Here is a 27,054-nt window from a genome sequence, read left to right as displayed (position 1 = left end):
TAGAGGGAACGCTGCCTGTGAGGTAGGTGGAGCTGAAAGAGCTCTGACACAAACTGCTCTTAAGAGGAACAGCTCTGTGAGAACCTGTGACTGACTGAAGGTCACATCAGCTGGTACATGTGAAGGAGTGGGGAATCAAACCTAGTTCTCCCAGGTAAGAGTCCACACGCTTAACCACTACACCAAATTGGCTCTCAATTGAACCAGGTTCAATTCCCCACTTTGCAGCCTGAATGAAAACATCACCGAAAACACACCAAACTACTGTGATAGGTGAAATGGGCAACTGAGTTGACAAGAGCGGAGGAAAGGAGTAATTTTAAACATCAGGAAAGCTCAGCGACAGGGCCAAGGTTGTACACGCTAAGACAAGGGTGGGGCTGGGACTCCAGGACACAGCATCTTCTTTCCATGCAGGAAGTCCAAAGCATCTCCAGTTGAAAGGATCAGGTAGGAGGTGAGACCTTAACCCAAAACTGCTGCCAGTCTGTCCTCAGCTGAATAGTCCAGGCAAGGTTGATCTCATCAGACCTCAGAAGCTGAGCAGAGCCAACCCTGGCAAGTACTTTGGAAGGGAGACCTCCCAAAGGAATACCAGGGCCAGGACGCAGAGGCAGGCATACCAAGACACCTCTCTGAAAAATGTCCAGGCTCCAAGTAGGGGTCGTTGGAGGTCACCATGACTTTCAGGCATGCAAGCGTTCTTTTCTCCCTTTCTCAATACAAGAACTCGTGGGCATTCGATGAAATTGCTGAGCAGTCGGGTTAAAACAGATAAAAGGAAGTCCTTCTTCACCCAAAGGGTGATTAACATGTGGAATTCACTACCACAGGAGGTGGTGGCGGCTACAAGCATAGCCAGCTTTAAGAGGGGATTGGATAAAAATATGGAGCAGAGGTTCATCAGTGGCTATTAGCCACAGTGTGTGTGTGTATGTGTGTGTGTGTATATGTGTGTGTTTGTTTGTGTGTGTGTGTGTCTATATATGTGTCTATATGCATATGTGTGTATATATATTGGCCACTGTGTGACAGAGTGTTGGACTGGATGGGCCATTGCCCTGATCCAACGTGGCTTCTCTTATGTTCTTATGCGCACACACACACACACACAAACTTTTAAAAAGACTGCTGCCAATCTGAGTAGATAATATTAATATTGGGAAGGATGGTGGCTCAGTGATAGAGCATCTGCTTGGTAAGCAGAAGGTCCCAGGTTCAATCCCCGGCATCTCCAGCTAAAAAGTGTCCAGACAAAGAGGCATGAAAAACCTCAAGACCATGGAGAGCCGCTGCCAGTCTGAGTAGACAGGACTGACTTTGATGGACTGAGGGTCTGATTCAGTAGAAGGCAGCTTCAGATGTTCATATGACCACGATGGACAAGTGGTCTGATCCAGCGTAAGATGGCTTGATCAGTGTTCAAACCATAGCCTAACAAACACGTTCCTTGTTAAAAGGTGAACTGGTTCCAGAGTCTGCTTCAAGTGGGAAGAAACAGTCAAAAGAGCTTTTGAGACACATAAAATAGCTCTGGGAATTTCCATCAGCACTAACAACAAAAGCTAACAGTGACAACGAGAGCTGGTTTGGTGTAGTGGTTAAGTGTGTGGTCTCTTATCTGGGAGAACTGGGTTTGATTCCCCACTCCTCCACTTGCAGCTGCTGGAATGGCCTTGGGTCAGCCATAGCTCTGGCAGAGGTTGTCCTTGAAAGGGCAGCTGCTGTGAGAGCCCTCTCCAGACCCACCCACCAGGGCTTAAATCACTATATTGTGGCGTTGTGACATTAAATATTGGTAGAACTGGCCTCAGACCCCATTGCCTGTGTTCAGTCTTCGAAAATATACCAGCACTTTGGGGGGGTGGGACTCTTGCAGTCGTTTGTGTGTGTGTGTTTAGTGAAATATGACAACCAGCATTACAGGTCAAGTATAATAGAGGAGGGACAATCACCGTTAGAACTCTGCCTAACCTAAGTTGCTTAAATGTTATTAACCCGCTCAAACTACTTATTTTTTCAAATATTTATATCCCACTTTTCCATGTGACTCAAGGCAGTTTAGAGAGCCCTGTGGCACAGAGTGGTAAAGCTGCAGTACTGCAGACCAAGCTCTCTGCTCATGACCTGAGTTTGATCCTGGTGGAAGCTGGGTTCATGTAGCTGGCTGAAGGTTGACTCAGCCTTCCATCCTTCCGAGGTTGATAAAATGAGTACCCAGCTTGATGGGGGTAAAGTGTAGATGACTGGGGAAGGCAGTGGCAAACCACCCCATAAAAAGTCTGCCATGAAAATGTTGTGATTCGACATTACTGAAAAGCATAATAGGGGTGTGCAAAAAAAAATCACTCCAGCTTCATTGTAGCCTATAGGGGCAATTATAGTCCATGAGCCCCATAGGCTATAACAAAGAATCAATCTGGAGGTATTTGGGGCTGTAGGGGCTGAGTTTTAAGGTAGATGCACCAAATCTGCAGCAGAGCTGCTAGTACATCTCCTCAAAAATGTCCCCAAGTTTCTTAACAATTGGACCAGAGGGCCCGATTCTATGGGCCCCAGAAGGAGGTACCCCCCATCCTCCATTGTTTCCAATGTTTCGTTGTGGGCAGAAGCATAAATCCCTGAGCTGCTTGTTGAAATTTTGTGTGCCAGCATCCCCTAGCACCCAGGGAAGGAACTAAACCACCCACATTCAGAATTACAGGAGTAAAGCCAGCTCCTCCCCGCCCCCCACATGCCTGTTAGTATTAAGACCTGCAATTTGAATCCATATAGAAAGGGTAAAGTTTTATTCTGGGCTTTACAGTTGGTGTTTGAGATATGTGCAGAGTTTCCTGCGGCAATCCCAACAAAGTCCTCTGCCTCTTGTTGACATCAAGCCCTGTCTCTGTTGGGTAGACTTGAATGGTATTAAGTGAGGCAAGCCAGGTAACACTCAAAGGGAAATACAGACACAATTTTAAATATTAAAAAATTTACTGCGCAACATGCTTAAAGAAAAAGAACACAAGCAAGACGATGACAACCAAAAAGTACAAAAATACCACTTTAATAACATTCCACTGAAAACTAATAAAACTGAACTGGAAATTAGAATAAATAAATACAAAGCATCACATTATTTATAAGGTCCTGGCACTTGTAAATAGAAGGCCTTATGATATTTTTTAAAAATGTGACATTTTAGTACAGACTTTTACATTCAAAAGGAAAATAGTATACTTAGGATACCAAAAGAAAAGTAACTAGTCTGGGTATTTTCATGTCAGGTTGAAACTTGTTCCTGCTTAGTACCCTAAGAGCTCAATCGGCGGGGGGGAGGGACAAAAGTCTTGTGGGAGCAGACGAGCTGCTACATGGCTGCAGGAAGGGTTTGCACCAGTGTATGACCAGCGCCACCAGAGCGGAGGGGAGGTACGTGGGCAGGGGACCACCCAAGTGGCGCCCCGCCAGAGGGCAGTGGCACCTGAGGGCCGCGCTGGAGCGCAGGCGGAAGTGAGGCGGAGCGCAGTGTTCAGGCAGAGGAGGGGATGGAGTTGGGCACGGCCAAGCTTAGGCGGCTTCCTGAGCACTTTGGCCCATGACACGCCCCCCTTCCTGAGGCGCAACTTTACGCCCGCAGGCGGCGTGCCCCATAGACACTCATTGAAACCAGAAACAAAGGTTGCCACCGCCGCTGCAGAAGATCGCAAACCCCTTAGAGAGTGGCATAATTGCCTCGCCAATCCCCTCGGGCTTCGGGCTAATGAGCCCCCTCCCCAGCACCCAATCGTGGGCCCCCCTCCTAGTAACACTTTCGCTTCAGCCTAGCACAACTCTGTCTCGCCCCCACCCCCGCCTCGCCACCAAGCCGGCGACTCATGCATGCATGCCCATCCTCACTCCTGTCTCCTCCTCGTGTTGGTGGGCCGTCTCCCTCGCCTGTGATGGTCTGCACATCATTGGCTCCGTTCTCCATTGGGGGGTGGGTTGGGGATGGCTACCAGCCTCTCTGGGGCCACCTCTCCCCATCCCTGACTGTCATGGCCCACGGCATGGCGCATGCGCCAGGACTGGCCAATGGGGGGGACTGGCCCTCCCCTCTGGCAGCCTCCACCTCCCTTCCATGCCTCCACCAGCGCTGTTGCCATGGTGACCAGGCTATGCCTCTCCCCTCCCCACATTCCAGCGTGCTGAAGTCCTCAGGAAGTCTACTAGCAGAGTGGCAGTTACGACGCAGCCGCTCGCCCCTTGTCTCTGGATTGGGCTGTAAATTACCACCACAACAAAGAGATTTACAATATTTTTTTAGTATTGGTTCATCAAGTAAGCTGTAGGTTAACTTGCAAGGCCATTCCTTGCTTTTAGCTTGCCAATCTTCTGTTAATGTGTTGTGCCCCGCCTCTGCATGTGGCCCCGCCCCACTGGGCCCCTGGGCCACATGCAGTTCCCCAGGGGCCCCTCCTTAAGGCAAGGGGGGCGGGCCTCAGACCAGGTGAGAGGGCAGGTTAAGCGCACCTGGCCTCTAGTCCCTGTTTTACTGGTGGCATGTCTCTCCTCTCTGGGTTTCCTCAACTCAGCCAGACTCCAGTTCAGCGTCACCTCTTCCCTTCCTCATCAGCTCCCCCTATTTGCTGCCTTCCCTCTCTTTATACCTCCCTCGCTCCCTCTGTCCCCTCCCCCTGCTTCCCCTTCGCCCTGCCCCCTCATAAGACAAGGGGATGCTCAGGCTGACTGTGGAGTGGGGCTGCTCCTTCCAGCCAGGCCCTCACTGGGTCTCCGCAGGGTTTTTTTCATGGCTTTGGGCTGTGGGGTGGCTGGTGCGATGAGTGCCTGCCTCCCTTGGAGGCTGTCGGGGTCTTCTGGTGCGGCGGGTGCTTGCCGCCCTTGGAGATTGTTGGGGATTTTGGGGACTGGCTGAGTTCCTCCAGGTCTGGGTGGTGCCAGCACTGCTGCGCAGTGGGCTGCCCAGACTCGTGGTCTTGTCTGGCGGTCCAGGGCCGCCCACCTCATCAGCCCCAGGCTGTGGAGCCATCCAGCGTCTTCAGCCGGCCAAGCCAGCCCTCTGATAGGTGCAGGGCCCTCTGGGGTTGGTGGGGCGGGGGAAGTACTGGCCAGGACCAGTCAGGACATAAGGGGCCCCACCCCCATTCCTCCACACCTCCAAGGAAAATATTCAAGTCATGCAGAAGGCATTAAGAAGCAATCAAAGACCTAAGACCTGTTTGGGAAACCAAAAAGTTAGAAATGCTAACTTGTGCTGATGCTGAAGCCAACTCTGTTCTTTTGCTCTAGCGTTGCTGCTTCCACTCCACACTGAGAGTCTAAAATACTGAGGGCCACGATAGGTAAGTAAAGGACATCAGAAGATGCCCACAGTAGGTTTGCAGCCCCCCTTCCATACCTGTTAATTAAACTGGAGGATGACGTTTTCACCCTGTTTTAATTTTCAATAGCATGTTGTGTAATATCTTAAGTTTGACCGTAATTTTTTTTTTATATTTGAAACTATCTTATTGAAAACATAAGTTTAAAGCTGGGGTTCCATCGCATCGGATTCTACCAGTTCAGGCGTGTAGGAGCCATGCTCCTGGACTCCCCCCCCCCCCAAAAAAAAGGCTTTTAAATTTATATTTCTAGCATCAACTCTAACTCAAAATAACAGGGAAATCAGGGTGTAACAAAACTAAGTCTCCTCCAAGAACTCCAAAGACACGAAGAGACACAGTGAGGCCCGACGACAGAGGTCAAGACACTCTAAGATGGCTGCCAGGCAGGCTTCCATTCCAACGGATGACTTTGCCTTCTTTGTTGGGGAGTTCGTGAAGCAATGGCCAGCCTTAGAGAGGAGTTACAACAATTTCTGCAGCCGATAACCCCTCAGCTTTTGGGTCTACAAGCTAATTTGAAAGAAGTGACAAACACTGTGGAATCGGCCGTGGAAAATAGTCTGGCTAATCAAGATGCCATCAGGAAGCTACAAAAGAATGAACTGTGGACCAGAGAGAGGATCCTGTTTTGGGAAAATAAATCCGAAGAACGAAACCTAACATTCCAGGGTTTTTACATCCAGGAAGAAGGCTCTGAGCAGCTGTCATCCCTTCTCGCAACTTGGCTTGTCACTGCATTGCATATCCTGGATGGTGTGGCTCTGTACATCTCAAGAGCTTACAGAGTTGGTCCCCCAGTCGGCAGGGAATATTAAGGCATAAGTGGCTGAATCTGTAGACCAAAGAGTAAGGAGGAAAATCTCAGATGCAGCTTGTGAAAATCATGGGTTGCAGTTTAAAGATCGGAGAATCTCTGTGTTCCCTGACCTCTCTGCAGATGCTTTGTACAACAGAAGGATCTTGAAACCGATTGCTACCACTTTAGAGAAGCCAGCATAAGATACAGCCGGACTTTGTCAGGGCGACTGATGGTCTGACAGAAAGAGAGAAGGAGAGAAAGAAAGAGAGAAAGTGTCACGCCCGACTATTTCAGTGTAAGATGGTAGAACAAATGTCAACCCCAGGCTCTGGTTTTCCTCCATTATTTACAACCCATCCTCCACGTCCTCCCTGCCACCTGGCCAAGAATGTTTATGTTACTGTGAATGCCCTGCTGTGTCTAAAGGGTATACTCCCCACTGATGTTCTTACACAACTTATTTATCTGGTCATCAGGAACAGTCTCATTTTGCCAGGGAAAAGGAAAGACCTCTTGGAGGTTTCTGCATTGTCACCAACAGAGTGCAGCCCGCAATTTCAGCAGGAATCCAGAGAAGCAATGCTGCATATTTCAGTACCCAAGGTGACACTGACCTTGTTTTTCTCTAACAGGGTGCACCCCAAAACACTTCTAGGATCCTGCCCATCACTTTTTACCCTTTCCCTACATTTTTAACTCACAATTCATGGCATGAAATCAAGTCACTGAGTGAAATCCAAAACTAGAGTGTCAAGCATGCGGTTTCAATGATAAGTCAGGTTTGATACAAAAGTACGTTTATTAATAGACCGATACTTTCTGTGTAACAGATTGTTGAGAGTGATGCTAAAGATACATCGATACAATACTTTTAAGGCATACTTCAAAAGGATTCCAAAAGGTGGGGGCGAGGGATGCGCTCTCACATATAAACTATCATAAATGTCTAAATTCTCATAGCGTTATCAGGACTCCGTCCTTGCTTTCCCCAGATGTGCCACATTCCCTAACAGGAATGTATGAGAAGGTGCTAATTACTCTTTCTCAAGTTAGTTTCGTTTCTCTTTACTTCTACTTCACAAGCAATAAAGCAAGAAGGGAGAGGGGGAAAGAATAACAGTTAACAGACCTTGGTCCTCCATGATATTTCACAGGCCAGCTTTATGGAGGACCCTAAAACAATCAATTACCAGTGGAATTCTACCATGCTTGACATTACCTACTTTGAAAATATACTTTTTCATGATATTGAGCCTTAGGTGACTTATCTCTAAGTTATGTATGCTAATTCGGTCCCTCAGGCTTCCTAGATCTTTGCTTTTTCAAAGGGCCTGGGAAAGGGATCTGGGCACTACTTTTACTAGTGAGGAATGGAGGGATCTTTGGTCTTCCTCACTACTCACTTCCGAATCACCTAATATTAGAGTTCAGGCTTACAAAGTCATGGCTAGGTGGTACATTATTTCTGTGCAGTTAGTACGTTCGACTTCAAATGTTTATCTCTCCCAATTCCTCAGGGCCCGTAAAACTGAATTGTTTCGACAGGCCTTTAATATCTAAGAGGAGAGGACTGCCACTCTACACTGCTGAGCGACATCATTTATGAGGCATTATGTCCACCACAAGATCACTGTCAGAAGAAAGAAAGTTATAATCCCGCCTATACTGAGCTTGAGTAGTGCCATGAAAGGTATTTAATTGTTAATTGTTCATTTTATTGTTTTAAATTGTGTTTTGATTGACTGTTAGCCGCCCCGAGTCCACTTGCGGAGAGGGCAGGATAGAAAACTAAAGTAATAAATAAATAAATCTGCATGTTGGAAAAGGGCACATATTTCCATATGTGGTGGACATGCCCAGTAATTTATTTATTTTGGACACAGATTCTTATGGAGATTTATTATATTACAAATGCCAGGATTCCATTATCTGCTAAAAATTGTCTCTTAAATTTTTGGGATGATTTTGAGATTCCTATTTTAAAGGAGGAGCTAATTTCTTTGCTGCTTAATGTGGCTAAGTTCGCTATAGCCTTGCACTGGAAATTAAAAGTCGTGCCCTTCCATAGAGGTCTGGTTGAATAAATGTTGGGAGTACTTTATTTTAGATAAAATCACTTAAAATTTGGATGGGAGGAGGTCTTTAACATGGAGGCCTAATATTTTAGTAAAGTGGTCCCCTTTCTGGATTATTTTTCACGTGGAAATTTTGGATCAAATGAGCAATGTATGCTGGTTTGGCATTAGTTTCTGTTACTTGATTTCTGTTTGTAATCTGGGTTTCTTTAGTTTTTTTTTTTAAGACTGGGTGGGTTTGACCTTGTTTGTTTATACATTTCTGTATGTCCCATCCGCTCGGGATTCTCACCGCCACCCCCCATGGACCCCAACACCACCACCCACTCAGCAGCCAATGCCCCCCTGGCCAGACCACATACCTGTGAAGAGGGCCACCAAGGAGACCGCCCAGAGCCCTGCGGTGAAGAGTAGCCAGCCAGAGGATGGGTGGGCCCCAGCAGAGCGGCCAGGGCTGAAGCTGCCCCAAGGCAGTCCGGCACCCAGCCCCGGGAGTGCACAATGCGGCCCCTGGTTCCCAGGAAACGGGGGGAGGGGGGAGGAGTAGTGCCAGGCCCTGGAGAACCAACAGGAAGCCCCACCAGCGACCCCACTTTAGGGCAGCTCAAGGAGGAGCTTCCCGGCCCTGTGGGCCTGCCGTGAAGCAGCAGAAGGCGTTCTGCTGGAAGGAAGTGGGCTTGGGCAGCAGAAGCGCCAGGTGCTGAGGCAGAGCATCCTGGCTTATCAAGGGAGGAGGGGCCACATAGGCTGGCAAATGGGGAAGCAGGGCTGGGGATAAGCGGCAGGAGCCCTTTTTACCCACAATCAAAGCTGGTTGCCATGAGTTTGGTCAAAATGAAAGTCCAAATAGGGGGAAGGGAAGAAGAGCAGGAAATTCAAGCAACTGTCATCTTGCCCAGATGACATTGCCACACCCCATTAAATAATCTTTTTAATGAAATCTTTTAAATATAAATTTTATCAATTTTCAATATTTTTTCAATAAATATATTTCTTCAATATTTTTCAATATATATATTTTTCAATATTTTTCAATTTATATATTTTTTCAATAAATACAAGTTTTTCAATATTTTTTTCAATATACATTTTTTCAATATTTTTTGAAAAATTTTCACATTTTTATATTTTTTTTCATTTTTAAACAACAAAATTAATATATATAAAGTCACAAGATATTATGTTATATATTCTCTGAAGTACGTTATTATGCAAATATACAGCATTACATCATGTATTTTCTAAACTATTCTTCCATTCTTGTACGTTGAATAAGAAATATCTTCAGTATTTGTAGTAGTAAAACTGCTCATAGATTGTGCACTTGGGTAACTATAGCGAAGCTTATTTGATATATATTTGTCCTCTTTTCCCCATTCCCCCCTTCTCTATCCCACTGAAGATTTAAAATGAAAACCGAGAAGATCTAAGAGCCACCTACGGTGGGGTCCATCCAGAGGCTGCACTTCCCACACACCCGGCAGCGGGGCCCAGTGGTGCAGTGGATCATACAAAAGTGGTCGTAGCCCTTTGCTGCCCCTCTGCACAAGTGGCAGAATTCAGCCCCACACCGGCAGAAGAGGTGGTTGCAGCCATCCATTTTCATCACGCTGACTGCGCAGTTGGGGCACTTCTGCACCAGAGCGGCTGTCATCTTCTCTTCTCTGCAATGGGGAAATTGGAAGGAGGAGAAGCGTTAAGTGTCAGGAAGAAGACCACAGATTCATACCCTGCCCTTCTCTCAGAGTGGCTTACAATCTCCATCTTCTTACAATCTCCAACACACACCCTGTGAGGTAGGTGGGGCTGAGGGAGCTCTCCCAGAAGCTGCCCTTTCAAGGACAGTTCTGCAAGATCTATGGCTGACCCAAGGCCATTCCAGCAGCTGCAAGTGGGGAAGTGGGGAATCAAACCCGGTTCTCCCAGATAAAGAGTCCGCACAGTTAACCACTACACCAAACTGGGTGCAGCCTGGGATGTGGCTCGGTGGTGGAATACCTGCTTGATATGTGGGGGGAAATCATAGTTGGAAGGGACCGAGGGTCATCTAGTCCAACCCCCTGTACAATGCAAGAAATTCACAAATACCTTCCCCCCTCACGCCCCCAGTGACCTCCATGCCCTGAAGGGGGCAGAAAACCTCCAGGACCCCTGGCCAAACTGGCCTGGAGAAAAATTGCACCTGACCCCGAAGTGGCAACCAGCATTTCCCTGGGCCACAAGATTGAAGCCCCGATGCAACCCTTCTTGCCCTCTCTCTTGTGATCCACCTAACCTAGCCCGCAGTTGAGAACATGTATAGCAGGGGTCCCCAGCCTTTGGGCACCTTTGGAATTCTGACACAGGCTGGTGGGTTGCCACAACATGGTTGCCTGAAGAGGCAGAACCATAACACAAGGGTGGAGGAAGTCCAAGCTCAGGGGAGAAGAGGGGTAATTGACAAAATTGCTCTGGGGAAGAGGGGTGAGAGACGGAATGAAACCAATTCTGGGGGAAACGACTGCCAAAGCAACATGATTTTAAGCTGCGCAGCCAGTTAGATCTTCGATGGCCTCTCTGAAGTTGTGCTGGCCGAGAGCCCCGCTCACTTCCATCCCCTTCCTGAAAACGCTTGGCAGGAACCTGGTAAGGTGTTGACAGGCATCACAGTGCCCACGGGCACTGCTTTGGGGGCCTCTGATCTATCGGCTGGGTTGGCTCTCTCTGTTCTGAGTCCCCGAGCTGATTGGGACAGACTGCGTTGAGATAAGTTGAAGGACTGGCCAATCAAGTACAAGGCAGTTTTGTGTGTGTCTTTCTGGAGGCAGAACCACGACAAAATGGCTCCCCAAATGTGGCCCCTCCAGTATCAATGTCTGTCACATCAGAGACACGCAGGCCCTTTTTTACAGGAACTCCTTTGCATATTAGGCTGCACCCCGCTGATGTAGCCAATCCTCCAAGAGTTTACAAGGCTCTTATTCCAGGGTCTAATGAAAGCTCCAGGAGGATTGCCTACATCAGGGGTGTGTGGCCTAATATGCAAAGGAGTCCCTGCTACAAAAAAGTCCAGGAGACACGGCAGCCAATCCTGCTGTTGACAGCTATTGCTGGGTCTGTGGCCTGACCTGGATAGCCCAGGCAAGCCCCGTCTTGGCACATCTCTGAAGCTAAGCAGGGTCAGCGTTGGCTGGTATTTGGAAGGGTGACCTCCAAGGAATGCCAGGGCTGTGACACTGAGGCATGAAATGGCCAGCCTCCTCTGAAATGTCTCTTGCCTTAGAAAAACAAACAAGTGGCTTGGGGAATGCACTTAAAGTTAAAGTTGCTTTCTTTCCACCTCTCCCTCCCCATCTATTTTCCTTCCTTCTTTCCTTTCTTTGCGGCTCTCAAACATCTGATCTTTATTCTATCTGGCTCTTAAGTTAAGCAAGTTTGGCCACCCCCGGGATCCAGGATGATCTTGACAGGCTGGAAAACTGGGCTAAAATAAATTTGAACAGGAATAAATGTAAAGTTCTGAATTTGGGTAGGAAAAATCCAATGCATCGTTATAGGATGAAGGAGACTTGTCTTGGCAGAAGTATGTGCAAAAAGGATCTTAGCAGACTCATGCACTGAACCATGAGTCAGCAGTGTGATGCAGTAGCTGAAAAGGCCAATGTGATTTTGGGCTGTATCAACAGAAGTAGAGTGTCCAGATCACGTGACTTGATGGTATCACTTTGCTCTGTTCTGGCTAGACCTCACCTAGAGGATTGTGTTCAGTTTCGGGCACTTTAAGAAGTATATAGACAAGCTGAAATGTGTTCAGAGGAGGGCAAGGTAGATGGCAAAGGATCTGGGACCCAGCCCTATGAGGAAAGGCTGAAGGAGCTGAATATGTTTAGCTAGGAAAGGAGATGACTGAGAGGTGATACGATCATCATCTTCAAACACTTGAAGGGCTGTCTTATAGAGGATGGTACAAAGTTGTTTTTGTTGCCCCAGAAGGGTGGACCAGAATCAATGGGTTGAAATTAAGAGCTTTTGGCTAAACATTAGGAAGAATTTATTTGTTTTAGCCCAGTTTTCCAGCCTGTCAAGATGCACACACGTACTTGTGGTCCAGGAAAGATAGAGTTTCAGTGGCAGAATGACTTGCTTTCCAGACCCACCCCCCTTCCCATAGTCAAAGATGGTTTCTAGTCCTCTCTGTTACTTACATTGATGTCCGGTATTTTACATTGTCCTTTTCAGCCAGCTCGTCGCAGGTCATGTCCTTGTGCTCCTCCCAGAGCCCCCGGCACTTCCGGCATGTTGTCTGGAGGAATTAAAACAAAAATCACATGGAGCACCGGGTGGGGGGGGGGCATGCCATTGAAAAACACACAGAGTCCCAACAGTTAAGGCAGCAGGGACCCTGCGCTGAACATAAAACCTGAATTCTTTGTGCCATTACTAATTTTGCTGGAGCTCGGTTTCCAAGGTGTCAGTTTTTAAAGAAGGGTCCTTACCTGGGGCTGGGGGGGGGGAGACACTATGTTGGGGTCCTTAACCTTTTTGAGCCAGTGGGCACCTTTGGAAGTTTGACACAGAGTTTTAGGCCCAATCACAAAATGGCTGCCTGAGGAGGCAGAGCCATACACATGCAGGGCTGGCCCTGCCACAAGGCAAATGAGGCCTAGGGCTCCGGGCCAGGGGGGGCACCGAACTGGGCACTCCCTCCCCCCAGTGCCCTAGGCAAATGCCCAGGTTGCACAGCGGCCATTAGCTTCCCCCAACCTTGATTGGAAGGGAGGTGAAGCGAAGCCAACAGTTATGCACTGGCCCACACGAAGCCAATCGGAAGGAAGGCAGAGCCGGCTGGATGGGTTGCATACCTTCACCTCCCTTCCCGGGTGCCCTCCCTGCCCTACTTTGCTGTGTGGGGGTGGGGCGGGGCACTGTGGAGGAGGGCGGTGGATGGCAGCAGTGTTCCCTCTGAGTTAGCATGAGCTAGCTCACAGATTTTTAGCCTCCAGCTCACACATTCTTGTCTTAGCTCAGGAAGGATGACCCCAGAGCACACTAATTGATGCAGAAGCTCACAACTTTAATGCCAGTAGCTCACAAAGGAGAATTTTTGCTCACAAGACTCTGCAGCTGAGAGGGACCCCTGGACGGCAGGTCTGCCTGGGGCGTCACAGGCCCTAGGGCTCTACGCAAGCCCAGAAGAAGGCCAAGCACTGGAGAGAAGAGGGGGGATTTAAAAAAAAACATAGTGGGAAAGAGGAGCAAGAAACTGAATAAAACCAGTATCGGTGGTGGCAGCTGCTGCTGAAGCAATGTTACTTCCGTCTGCACAGCCGATGAGGTCCTCCAGTGGCCTATCAGAAACTGTGCTGGGCAAGAGCCCCGCCCACTTTCAGAAAACACTTGGCAGGTGTCAGGTAAGGTGCCCACAAGCACCACACTGGGGACTCCTGGACTGCCTGCCAACCCGGACACCCAGCATGCCCCTAGCCTTCCTCTGCCTTCCGCCCACCTTCCCCAGACCCTGCTTGGGTGCCACAGGCTGCTCCGGAGACGGGGCGATGCATTCAGGCAGGTTTTTTGCAAGGAGGGGGAATCTGCTGTAGCCTCCCAAAGGCCGTTTTTGGGGATCATGGCACCCCCGTGGGCAAAAGATTAGACCAAGCAGGGCAGTAATGAGAGGAAGCAGCAAGCTTTCCTTTTGCACCAGCCCAAAAGCTGGCCAGATCCATACAGGAGACATGCAGATGACCATTTCTTAAAGCAGTGTTGCTCCACAGGCCTTGATCTGGAGGCTCCCGTCGAGGGTGATCTTGTCAGATCACGGAAACGAAAGAGGGTCCGCCCTGGCTTGTGTTTCGATGGGAGGCCCCCAAGGAAGTCCAGGGCCGCTACGCAGAGGCAGGCAACAGCAAGCCACCTCTGCTTGTCTCTTGCCTCGAAAACCCTCCCAAGTGGCTGTAAATCAGCTGGGGCTTGAAAGCCCTGTCCACCACCCACGTCCCATGGTGTGCACGGCCCCACTGGATAAGCCTGCTGGTTGCTGAAGAGAGTCCAACCTCTCCCTGCTGATCAAGTGCATGAGTGTGCTGAGATTTCCACTTCCTCCATCAGCTGGTTTTGTTGGGGTTTTTTGCTAACTTCTGGGCATGGAACGGCTCACTGGTGGTGGTGGTGTGTGTGTGCAGGTATTTGTGACTTTCCTGCATCATGCAGGGGGTTGGACTAGATGACCCAGGAGGTCCCTTCCAATCTTATGATCCTCATTTACTCCCCCCCCAACCCCTCCCCCCCGCTTTAATATAATAGGCAGACCTGAAGCTTTAAGTTGCTGCTCTGCTGGCAATCCATGGAAGGTGACTTGGCTGGTGTTTAATTTGGTGTGCACGCATGCACGCGTGTGCACACACAGCTGATATGGTTCCCCTTTAAGAGGCAAGCAGTACTGACTGTGAATGAGCTGGTGGTGCCACCTGGTGGCTCTTTAGCTCTTAGAGGTGCACTTCCCGCCCCCTCCCAAAAAAGCATTTCCACCCAGAAAAATATACATTCACTGAATGGAAGGAGCAGAGACCGCCCTGAAACACCCGCTATGGGCAGAGGTCCCTTTTGTCAAAATCTGGTTCCCTTCGTCAAATGACTGGCCATAAACAGCAGCAGAGACCAGCGTGCTGCTTCAAAAACACCCCCCTCCCATCCTGTTTACCTTTTCGCAGCCAGGATTGGGGCAGGTGACCCACATCTCCTCTGGATCCAGCAGGGCGGAAAGTTGCAGGAGGGACACCTGTGGAGCCAGGCAGAGCAGAGATCCGTGTGAGATGGATGTATCAGCTGCTGGGCTTGGCGGCAGCGTCCCTTGCCCTCCCCATCTTCAGTTTCCAGCCTCCTGACTCCAAAGAGAAGCCTACGGCCAGCCCACGAGAAAGAGGAATGCCCGAGAACACCGCATTCCGCGAGTGAAGGATGCTCAGAGGGTGTGTGTTGGGGTGGGGGAATCGCAGGTTATTCCAACACAGAATTCTTTTTGTTCTTTCTGGTTGCCTAACACAGGGGTGCCCAACGTGCCCATGACTCCCACTTCCACCTTTCCTGGTGCCCATCAAGTGTTTTTAGGAAGTGGGTGGGGCCAGGAAGGGCTTTTGTCCAGCAAGGCTTCTGCTTGGCTATGCCTAAAGGCAGTCCCCCTGTGCAAGCACCAGTCGTTGCCAACTCTGGGGTGATGCTGCATCACAACGTTTTCATTACAAGCTGGGTACTCAATTTACCGACCTTGGAAGAATGGAAGGCTGAGTCAACCTTGAGCTGGCTACCTGAACCCAGCTTCCACCGGGGATTGAATTCAGGTCATGAGCAGAGCTTGGACTGCAGTACTACAGCTTACCACTCTGCGCCAAGGGACTATCTTTAATTCTTCCTAGCTCCCCCCAAACGGATGGGAAATAAGAAAAGAATAAAAAGGGGAACCAGAACAAAGCAGAAGCTGTAGGAAAAAGAAGCATCTGTTTAAGAATCACAACACTGCATTTTTTAAAAGAGATGCTTTAAAAAGTATTTGATTAGAACTTCCAGACACAACAACTTTGGCCTGGCAATGGCATGCCCACCAGAGAGCCAGGGGTGGCTACAGCCCCCCGCCCATGGCCGGTGTGTGGGAGTAGGCCAAGTAGACAGCCGCCTAGGGTGCCAACTGGTCTAGGGGGCGCCTGCAGGCACCCCTTCTCCCCGCACGCAGTGTGTATGCTCTTTGGAGCCTGCCTTCCCCAATGGCTGCTTTTGTGTTCCCTGGGTCTGTTAGAGACCCAGGAAAAGCAAAAGTGGCCAGTGCCAGTGCAGTAAGCTCCTCAGAGCCCAGCAGGGATAAAGGAACCAATTGTAAAAGCTGAAGAAGAGCCAATTACAGTTTCTAAAAAATGGCTCCTGTTGAAGTTGTCTGCTGCCACTCATCCTTCCTGCTCTACTTCAGCAGAGCCATTGGGTGGGAACTATAGCTCAGTGGTAGAGCATTTTTCTTGCATGCACAAGGTCTTGTCCCTGGCACCTCCAACTAAAAGGATGAAGTAGAAATGGCCATGCGAAGGTCTTCTCCCTGGCACCTCCCACAGTTCCCTAGTTTTTTACATTTGGGGGGGTGGTACTAGTGGGCAGCTCAGCTAGGGCACCAAAAACCCTAGCACCGGTCCCACCCCCGCCCCATGTGGATGCTGCTGGAAATGAGCCCTGTGCCTGGTGACAGGCCCTCGGGGGCTGGGGACCCCACCCTGACCACACACACCCCCCTTACCTGACCAGCTGGTCCCCACAGGAGGCCACCACTTCTTCCTCGGCTTGCCTTTCATACAGTTTCTGGAGGAGGCTCTGCGGGAGCACCCTCTCCAGCACGCTGGTGGCGAACAAGCCCTGGCAGCTTTGGCCCATGCAGCTGAGACGGCACTGCTCACAGAAGGAGGGGTGGGGGGCAGAGATCACAGGAAGTCAGGCCTCATTCCCCTCACACTCAGCTGGGTATCATCCAGTGTTCCCCCGTCTGTGGGCCACGAAACTTCAACGTGGGTCACAGAATCACCTTTAAGGGCCACCCCTGCCCTTTCCTTTGCCGTTCCGTATTCTGGAAATGAAGATCTGACCCTGGAAACAGGATCTTCCAGGTCGTGCATGAGCTGGTCTTGTTTTCTGCACTGCCTAGACAAGCTAGCCAAGTGAAATGTGTCCTGATGGTTACTAGAGCGAGTTCCTCAGGATCTTACAGGGAATCAGGGAGAGAAACGGAGGAGAGGCTGGCCAAAGGCGGGACGTGCCCTCCCTGTGCCAAGGCTGGGCATCAGGTCAGAATGCCACTTGCTCGAGGTTAGTAGCAGAGGCGGTTGAACCCTTTGAGCAATGCTTGTTGGCTGCTCGAAAACATCTGGCTGACCCCTGTCCGTCATGGGGTGCTGAACTAGACGGGTGCCAAGGTCACAGTTCACGGAGGGCTCTGGAACCCCCTGGCTGGATCACCAGAACATTTCGACTTGCGGGTCACCCTGTCAAAAGAGCAGGGAACTGCTGAGCTAGATAGTCCCATCAGAACCCCTAGTGCCAGGCCTGGATGTTGCTGTCATTAACGCACATAGCTTGCACATTCATCTTACAGAGGCTGGGACTTCTTTCCTTGCATGGAGGAGCAGAAAAACAAAATGTCACTGTTGTAGCAAGCACTTCTTCTTACAACCTGGATGAGTGAAAGGAGAGGGAAGATTGCAGGTCTGTGGATCATTCTATACTTGCCATTGGACTGGAGTTGGAATAGCTGACTGACACCAAGAGACCTGAGTTTCAGGACCCTTTAAAAACTGGCCACTTAATAGCATCAAGGGAGATTTCAGGGCCTCCACTGGACTGGTTTGTTGTGCCTTTCATATTGAGATTGCTTAGGACTGTGTTCTGCTCTTGGAAGGGCCTTTTTGGAATGGAAAGTATTGTGAAGTCAGCAGTATTCCAGGACTCCAGGGGAGGGGTATAAATCACTGCTATAAAAGGTGGAGCACCAGTGATGGAAGATACCATGTCAGGATTTTCAAAGTACTGTAATATCTTCCTGGCCAAAAGGGCACAGCAAAAAAACCCAGATCTCTCCTCTCTTGGGTACCCAAGTTCTCCTGGAAAGGGAGAAGTGAGGAACTAGAAGCTGGACTTTTGCTTCAAAGTTTGATGCTGAGGCACACGATGCTACTGACAAAGGAACTGCACCCTCAGTGGCAAGACAGTTCTTGTAGACGATCCTCCATGTTGGCCCCCATCTAGTGTTTCCGGGTTCCTTCTGGCCACCAGCAGAGGGTGGGGGGTGTTGCCTGCTCCAAGTTGAGAAACTCCTGGACATTTGGGGGTGGAGCCTGGGCAGGGCAGGGACCTCAGTGTCAAGTGCTTTGCCATGCTATGAAAGGGTTACTGCACAAACTGTCTTGGTGTTACCTTGCTGCATACCTCTCCCATGGCTTTGCTTGCTTGCTTTATGGGCAATGCTTAGTAACCAATTGTATCAAGTCACAACCTTGAATGGTGGGGAAATGAAACTACAGCTCAAGAGCGCTAGGGAAAGTTAAGATGGGGGGGTGTGCTTATCACTATTTGTTGTGCTTTTGCTGTACCTATATTATTGATACATTTACTCTGGTGAAGCTGATCTGACTTGGACCTCGAGTCAGTAGTGTACCGCTTGAGGTTCTTAATAAATGGAACTTAGAACTAATTCAAAGACTGTTTATTGAGTACTCAGGGGGGAACCTGACACTCAGTGGGCTGCAATGCCATAGAGTCTAGCCTCCATTTTCTCCAGGGGAACTGTTCTTCGTCGCTTTGATGCTAGGGGTCCAGTTAAAGAACACACTACGCTAAAGCTCCGTGCCACAGGATCAGAAGTGTGCGTGTGTGTTGAGAAAGACACATTGTCTGTGCCGCAGGGCCCAAACTAAACCCTCAAAACTGTGGCCATCAGTGGGTTTTCCAGTGATGTTTTAGCAACTCCCAACACTTGTTTGACATTGAGAGGTTCCCTCAAAGGAAGCACCAGGTTTGTAATAATTTGAATTCATATATGTGTGCTCCTTTAATTGTAGGTAGAGAAAGGGGGGGTTAATGAGGGGGATGAGTGAGTGAGGTGATTGGTTGGTGACTGAGTGGGCGGGGCTTAAAAGTGTGTGCCGAGGGGGGGAGGGAGAGGCGAGCAGTAACCTGTCAGCAGAGGGACAGCCGTTAACTGTCAGTTGTGGTCAGTCAGCGGCCAGCAGAGCCGGAGAAGCCGTCTTCTGAGTAGAATCCCCAGTGGTGCTGTGGGAAAACATTAAGATACTACAGAAGAAAAATGGAAATACTTAGGTGGCAAATTAGGGGCTAGAAAGAGAGCCAAATCCTAATATTGTCAGGTATTATTTTAAATATGAAAAGACTGGAGGAACGGCTACGTTGTAGTGAATTTTTGAGCCTTCCATACTGAAATGCCAGTACAAAGTGTCTCCTGGGGGTGCACATACATTTTTAGATATCTCTACATACACTGCATACTGAAGCTTGGAAGAAAAGTCAGGAAACCCCACAGAAATTTCGTTACCCAAGTGTTGTGTTTGCGTTGAATGTGGATCGTTAGTTCCTGCCTGGCTCATTGGAGGCTTTTTGGACTGAGCCTGGGGACACAGGAACAATGGGAAGCAGGATCCAAATCTCTGCTTCCCTGGACCAGTCGCCAGCTGGTTCAAAGGACTGTTTTTGTTTTGACAGAGCAGCCCAGGGGTGTCTATTCCAGACCTGGGCTAACCCTTTAGAAATGCTAATGGCCTCCCTGGCCAGTGACAATGAAATGGGTCATTTCACACCTCCAGCTAGTCAATTTCTCTCCAGCACAACAATCCTTTAGAAATGCCAATCGCCTCCCTGGTCAGACCATGAAATGGTCAGTTTACACCAGCAGCTAGAAGCTGACAGCTAGCAAACCTCTTTTACCTACAAAGGAGTCCCCCCCCCCCCAACCCACCACAGTGTCTGTCTCTCCAGCCAGAGCAGACAGGGCATAATCCATCTTTTACCCAGGCTGGACAAATTGGGGAGGGGGGTGAGAGCCCTCTCATAGCTAACGGGCCTGCTTTGGGGGGGGGGGATCATTGCTCACTATGGTTAGAACCAAGCAGGGTTCTCATTTTAAGCAGGGTTAGATGCTGTGGTCTAGCACCAGGCAGCATTAGATTGGCACCCTTTCCCTCTGCCCTGAAGCTCTATGTGGGAAAGCAGGCGTTCGGTCCTGATTGGCTTTTGAAAACTCGTGAAATTTCCCACTTGCATTTTTTGTTTGTTTGGCAGGAAAGAGTCTCAAGCGCATCAGCCCTCTGTTGGAGACACCCGCCGAGAAAATGCCACGTCTTGAAGCCATCCCCAGGTCCAGGTCCCACAGAACCTCCACCACCAACCTCTGATGCCTCCAGACCCCTTTGTGCACCCTCCCTTCCCTGTGCCCCCCATGCCTGTCCACTGAACAACAACCTCCTCTTGAACACTGGTCCCATCCCTGCCCCCATGTGCCACCGCTGCCCAACAAGTGGGTGAACCATGACTTGCCCAAGATGAACATGCCTGTCATGGGCAACGAGGACGAGCTGGCATCGGAGCTTACAGCCAGCCCCTCTCGTGCTCAGGAGGTTGAGAGCCTGCCGCCTCCACCCTTGACCCAGAAGCAGAGGAGGAGGAGGGGCAGGCACAGCTGCAAGCAGGGAGACTGGCTGCCTGCTCCCCGCCAGTGGTGCCATTCAGGGAACAGCTACTACCTTAGCTCGGAGGAAGGACACACGCCAAAGGGGAAGGCGTTCGATTAGCCCTGAGCAGGAGCTTCTCTGCTGTTAATTTTAGCACCATCGAAGGCCCATTTAGTCTCTGCTCAGGGCTGGGGCCTCTGTGGAAGCAACTTGTCTATCTCGTGACACGCCTCCACCCTGGCTTGCCTTTGAAAACTGATTCTTTGGCTCCTTGACTCCTGGCTTTGAACAACCCTGCCCTTGGTTTGTGTTTTGGACATTGCTCTCTTGGTTCCTGCTCTGCTCTTGTGCTTCTGACCTCGGATTGGAATTGGACTCTGTGCTTTGGACTTGCCTTTGTGGTGCTCTCTCTATTTTCTGACCCAGACCTTGACTTGGTCTCTTCCCTTCCTGCACCCTAGGGCTTTAAAGGTCGTAACCAACATGTTAAAGCGAACCCAGAACGCCACAGGCAACCAGTGCAGTGATATACCCAGACGCACTTTCACATGAAATACTCTCATGTTGTTATGCTAATATATCATGTCATGTCATGCATTTTCTACATCTAAACTATTCTTACATTCTTGTACATTGAACAAGAAATATCTTTAGTCTTTGGTAGTAGTAAAACTGCCCATAGATTCTGTACTTGGGTAACTATAGCAAAGCTTCTTTAATATATGTTTCTCTTCTTTTCCCCATTCCCCCATTCCCCCTTTCCCCCCTTCTGTATTCCACTGAAAATTTAAAATGAAAACTGAGAAGATCTAAGAGTCACCTACAGTGGGGTCCATCCACAGGGGACACTTCCGGCACTCCTGGCAGCGGGCCCACGGGAGCAGTGGACGAAGCAGAAATACTGGTATCCATCGGCCACTGCTGGACAAAGACAGCACATTTCTGCCCCGCAGCGGCAGACCATGTGGTTATAGCCATCAGTCTTCAGGATGCCGATGTTACACTTCGGGCACTTCCTGACCAGAGCGGCTGTCATCTTCTCCTCTGCAATGGGGAAATCGGGCGGAGGAGAAGGCATTCTTGGCAGGGGGTACTGAGGGAGCAGTTGCGCAGGCAGAAGTGGCTGTACCCTGAGACTGCTGAAATGCAGATGTAGCATATCTCTGCCCTGCAGTGGCACACGTTCGAACCTGAGTGGCTGTCATCTTCTCTTCTCTGCAATGGGGATATTGGGCAGAGGAGATGGTCCTTCTGGCACTCCTGGCAGCAGGGCCTGCGGGAGCAGTGGATCATGCAGAAATGGCTGTCCCCCGATACCGCTGCTCTGCGGAGGTAGCAGATGTCATGACATGTATTTTCTAAACTATTCTTACATTCTTGCACATCGAGCAAAAAATATCTTTAGTCTATAGTAGTAGTAAAACTGCCCATTGATTGTGCATTTGGGTAACTATAGCACAGCTTATTTAATATATGTCTCTCCTCTTTTCCCCATTCCTCCTTTCCCCCCTTCTGTATCCCACTGAAAATTTAAAATGAAAACCGAGAAGATCTAAGAGCCACCTACGGTGGGGTCCATCCACAGGGGACACTTCCAGCACTCCTGGGAGCAGTGGGTCATGCAGAAATGGTGATATCCACTGACTGCTGCTCTGCAAAGATAACAAATTTCTGCACTGCAGCGGCAGATGAGATGGTGGCAGCCAGCTGCTTTGAGGAGGCTCACTCTACAGTTTGGGCACTTCTGGATCCTGGCGGATGTCATCTTCTCTTCTCTGCAACGGGGAAATCGGGCAGAGAAGGGCCTTCTGGCATTCTTGGCAGGGGGTACTGAGAGAGCAGTGGCACAGGCAGAAGTAGTCATAGCTGGAGACTGCTGATCTGCAAAGATAACATCTTTCTGCTCTGCAGCGACACACAAGTCCCCTCTGTCTTCAGGAGGCTGATGTTACATTTGGGGTGTTTTCAAATCTGAGTGGCTGTTCTCTTCTCTTCTCTGCAATGGGGAAATTGGAAGGAGGAGAAGGGCCTGGGATGTGGCTCCACCCACCTTGGTTCTTCCGCCTCTCCTCCCTTTCTTCCTCCTCTTGAATCTGCTGGTTGATCTTCCCATCATCTTCCTGAAAATAACAAAATGACAAGTAAGACCAGAAGCCGAGCTCCTCATGAAGATCTAACCCCTAGCTCTCAGCTTTCCTCCCCTCCTGGCTTTGACACTGCTGTTGTCACAACTCCCTCTTCCAACCATGTAACTTGCATGTAGCACCCCCCCCCCCTCCACACACAGAACTTCAAAGTGGGCCCCCCAGGTCCACAAGAAGTTCACGAGCACCGTCACAGAAGGACAGATGGCACCACCCACCTCGGTTCTTCAGCCTCTACTCTTCTGCCTCCTGCTGGATCCCCTGGATGACCCTCTCCGTATCTTCCTGAAAATGACAAGACCAGAAGCCAAGGTGACTGCAGTGGGTGCTTGTCTTTTCTAAGAAAGGCTACACCAGAGGAGTCTCACTGGAGCAACCTGTACAGAGCATGCCAGTGTGGTTGACTTCTCTTATTTTACACTACATTATTCAGCACATTTATTTCTTCCTTCTAACCAGTAGAAAATATCACCCACCTCTGCTCTTCTGTTCTTCTGCCTCCTGCTTGACATCCTGAAAACGACAAAACGACAAGTCAGACCAGAAGCTGAGCCGATTACAATGGGCGCTTGTCTTTCCTAAGAAAGGTTGCACTGGGGGAGTCTCACTGGAACAATCTGTGGTTGACTTCACTTATTTTGCATTACATTGTTCAGCACATTTATTTCTTCCTTCTAACCCGTGGAAAATATCACATGGTGATCCCCTGGCCTCCTGAGACCTCACCCGACCCTCTTCCCACCAACACCAAATATAGCTTTGCAACCGTGTGGCCAGAATTTGGTTTTAGTGCTGCTCTTTCTAGCGCCTTAATCACCTTCGTTTAGTATGACTATTTTGAATTGCATTGGAAGCCACAGAGAAAAAAGTGAAGGGTGGGAAGATAATGTAGACGCACAATCCAGATTCTGCAGCCAGAAATGGTGGATTCTGCAGCTTGCTCTGACTTGATAGATAGATAGATAGATAGATAGATAGATAGATAGATAGATAGATAGATAGATAGATAGATAGATAGATAGATAGATAGATAGATAGATAGATAGATAGATAGATAGATAGATAATTTCACATATATTGATTATTGAAAAGAATTTTTTTCAGATACAAAGATGATTTTTTATAAAAAAGAAAAGTGTGGCAATAGGCAGCAGATTTGCCTGTATGTGACCAAGTTTTGTATGTCCCAAGTAGAAAGAGATTACATTTATAACAGATCCATCCATCCATTTTTCAATAATATAATGTTTTATAGATGTTTCATTGATAATGTTATTCTTTTACATGATGATGCCAGTAAAATACCTTGCACAATGGCATGGTTTAATTCTATACATCCTGCTTTTACCTTCACAGGGAATAATAGTACTTCTGAAATTAATTTTTTGGATACAAAAGTTTTTAAAATGGAAGGTAACTTTTTGGTTGTTAAAGCCTATGGAAAGCCAATGGATTGTAATTCATTCTTATATTTTCATTCCAATCACCCACAACATTTAAGAAAAAAATGACCAGTGGGATAATTCTTGTGCAAACACAGAAACTCCACTTTCAAAAAGGGATCTTCAGACACAAGTATCCTAAACAGCCAGTTTATACATCCAATGTGGGGCCATGCACAAGAAGCGATACCAAAAGAAACAAACTTTGTTCATGGTAACTGATGTATATATTATTTCTCTATCTTCAACTCTGTACGTAATTACTTTATTGTGATCATCTTTATATGCTTATTGTATCTTGTATATCTTAGTTATTAAAATGAAAGTTGCCTATTTAAAAAAAATATATGGGTCCATGGCTCAGTGATAGAACATCTGCTGGGTGGGCAGAAGGTCCCTGTCAAGATCGACTGATTCTGACTAAAGACTGGGGGGATCTTGGCTTAACCATCAGGCCTGGTTAAAATCATAATAGATCCACTGCTGCTAATGTTCTACCCTTAGCTACTTCCCTTCCTCCCTTTCTTATTTTGATTTGCAACTGGTGTGAGGAAATAGTCGGCGCCTTCTCAGGGCCTGAGATGGGAGGAAGCCTTGCATGATAATACAAGGACAAATGGCTAGCTATCGCCTGAGAAAGTACCTGGTAGTTATGTGTGAATGTTTCCTCCTGAACCCCCCCCCCCCCGTAAGAATGTTTTTGAAGTGTATCTTAAAACCCATGTATCAATGTATTGGCTTCATTCTTAGCAAGCTAGAGGCTTGTGCCAGAGTACCGGTTATCAATAAATGTAGTCTTAGTATCAACTTTGACTCATTCTTGAATCCGTCGACTTGACAGTCCCAGGTTCAATCCCTGGCACATCCCATTAAGGATTAGGTAGCAAAGGGTGGGGAAGATGTCAGCTTGAGACCCTGGAGAACCACTGCCGGTCTAAGTAGATAATAGTGACCTTGATGGGCCAAGGGGGAGGAGTCTGTTTCAGTACAGGACAAGTCCATGTGTCCCAAGAGAATGATCTAGTGTCATTCAGGTGGTTTTGAATATCCAAAATAATTGGCCGTGGACTTTTACAACAAACCTGCCAACTAGTTTACACCTTCCCCTCTACGCTTCAGGGGCTGAAGAGGGACTTAAAATGTCTAAACTGTGCCTCTGAACTAATGAACCTTCATCCCGCCCCCCATTAGACCAGGGGTGGCCAACGGTAGCTCTCCAGATGTTTTTTTGCCTACAACTCCCATCAGCCCCAGCCATTGGCCATGCTGGCTGGGGCTGATGGGAGTTGTAGGCAAAAAAATCTTGAGAGCTACCATTGGTCACCCCTGCATTAGACCATTAGTCTTGCAGAGGATGCTACTACTGCTGTTTGCAACAGGCCTCTGCGTGCCTGGGTAGTTACTAGTAGACTGTGCATTCACAGCTGGATCATCCCTCATTTTATGGTTGCTTGCATTGGAGAGGAGGGAGAGGGGAGGAGGAAGGAGGAAGAAGAAGAGGAAGGAGGGGAGGGAGGGGGAGATTGAATTTTTTTTTTAATTTAAAAGTTTTATTAAATTTACTATAATGGGAGGGTGGAAAGGGGTGGTGGGATACAAAAATAGGAACGGGTAAGAGAATGTTACTTTCTGCATAACATTACTGCAAAGAAAATAACAAAAGGGGAAAAAAAGTTCAAGAAATTCAAAGCCCATTAGAATAATGTTGTATATGTGCTTAGAATTGTATCTATTGTATGGAGTTCTGGCCTGGCTCACTGGGGCCTGAAGGACTGAGCTTGGGGACTCGGGAACAATAGGCAGCAGGATCCAAATCCTGCTCCAATCAAGAGCCCCCGACTGGTTTCAATGGTCCAGTCACAGGCAGCACAGGAACTTCAAGTGTGTATATATAGGGGGCCTTGCGGCCCTAGTTTTTTAGTCTTCGTAGGCAGCGCTATACCATGCTGTATTCAATAAAAGAGCTATATTCGCTACCACCTCGCCTCATTACTGTATAGAACCCACTATATTATAAGTAAGAATACTGTAACTCTTACTGTAAGCTTATACCTATCTAGATCAGTCTTTATATCAATATACAAGATAGCCAATGATAACCATTAACATCAAACATCATCATTTGGGAGATCCACCAGTATCATCTAGCCAAGTGTAGAATGGTTGCCAATATTTTTTGGCCTCGTCCGTGGAGACTGAATTTATATCCCACCCTTCTCTCAGAGCAGTTTACAGTCTCATTCTCTTCCTCTCCCCACAACAGACATTCTGTAAGATAGGTGAGGCTGAGAGAGCTCTGAGAAGAGAGCTCAGAGAGAGCCGCTCTTGAAAGAGCAACTCTTTCAAGAATGGTGACTGACCCAAGGTCACTCAGCAGGTGCGTGTGGAGAAGTGAGGAATCAAACCCAGCTCTCCCAGATTAGAATCCATGCACTTTTCCATTATATCAAACCGGCTGCACTTAACCACTACACCAAACCATGCACATTTTTTTAACTTTTCAAAAATTTTATTGAAGTAAAAAGGATCATACAAATATAAGGTAAGTATAAATTTAGCAAAGAGCAGCATATAACAGAATCATATCATATTTATCATTGGTGTACCACAACTAATGTTGAGATATGATCAAAGTCAGTTTGAAAAAAATGTAACAATTCAAATAACAGCATAACAACAACAACAAAGGGAAAAAAGGAATGGTATGCTCATAACGAACTGGTTATAATGGAGCTTGGAATATCCAAGAGGAAAGGGTACATCAAAAGGAGACTTACAACAACAAGAGGTCTTTATACATCAAACTTGGGTGAGTTGATATAAAATGGGTCACTATCTAGTTTTTCCAAAATAGGTAGCCATATTGCAACATAATTGATGTAAGCTTGGAGGGAATCATGTTGATCCAAAGCTGCCTGAATTTTGTCCATTGCAATATGTTCCCAAATCTTAAGAAACCAGGAATCAAGTGACAGGCTAGTTGGGTTTTTCCAGGTTTGTGCAATTGATGTTTTAGCAGCTGTTAATAATTTAACAA

The 27,054-nt window shown here is 48.2% G+C and overlaps 2 protein-coding genes across 2 annotated transcripts in view; both read right to left on the bottom strand.

The window, feature by feature from the left end:
• The window catches only part of MARF1 (meiosis regulator and mRNA stability factor 1), a 539,974-nt gene that overhangs the window by 198,129 nt on the left and 314,791 nt on the right, over window positions 1-27,054 (bottom strand). The gene's annotated exons all lie outside the window — the stretch shown is intronic.
• On the bottom strand, window positions 9,243-15,328 carry LOC132588521 (E3 ubiquitin-protein ligase RNF216-like). The gene is made up of 4 exons (XM_060260930.1): window positions 15,295-15,328; window positions 14,923-15,000; window positions 12,428-12,525; window positions 9,243-9,907 (listed from the first exon to the last, which is right to left on the bottom strand). Exons 2-4 carry the CDS (start codon window positions 14,956-14,958, stop codon window positions 9,670-9,672), a joined length of 372 nt encoding a protein of 123 aa, XP_060116913.1. The 5' UTR covers window positions 14,959-15,000; window positions 15,295-15,328; the 3' UTR covers window positions 9,243-9,669.

The sequence above is a fragment of the Heteronotia binoei genome, chromosome 20 (assembly GCF_032191835.1).
Source record: "Heteronotia binoei isolate CCM8104 ecotype False Entrance Well chromosome 20, APGP_CSIRO_Hbin_v1, whole genome shotgun sequence".
NCBI classification, from domain to species: domain Eukaryota; kingdom Metazoa; phylum Chordata; class Lepidosauria; order Squamata; family Gekkonidae; genus Heteronotia; species Heteronotia binoei.
Note: the sequence above shows the minus strand (reverse complement) of the source record. Positions and strands in the feature narration are given on the sequence as shown.

What these genes read in the sequence shown, in the direction of transcription:
- LOC132588521 (XM_060260930.1), bottom strand. Translation starts at nt 14,958, where the DNA reads ATGTGGGTCACCTGCCCCAATCCTGGCTGCGAAAAG. An exon ending in CCAATCCTGGCTGCGAAAAG is followed by an intron (nt 12,526 to 14,922) that starts GTAAACAGGATG and finishes TAATTCCTCCAG; the next exon opens with ACAACATGCCGGAAGTGCCG. An exon ending in GTAAAATACCGGACATCAAT is followed by an intron (nt 9,908 to 12,427) that starts GTAAGTAACAGA and finishes TCCCCATTGCAG; the next exon opens with AGAAGAGAAGATGACAGCCG.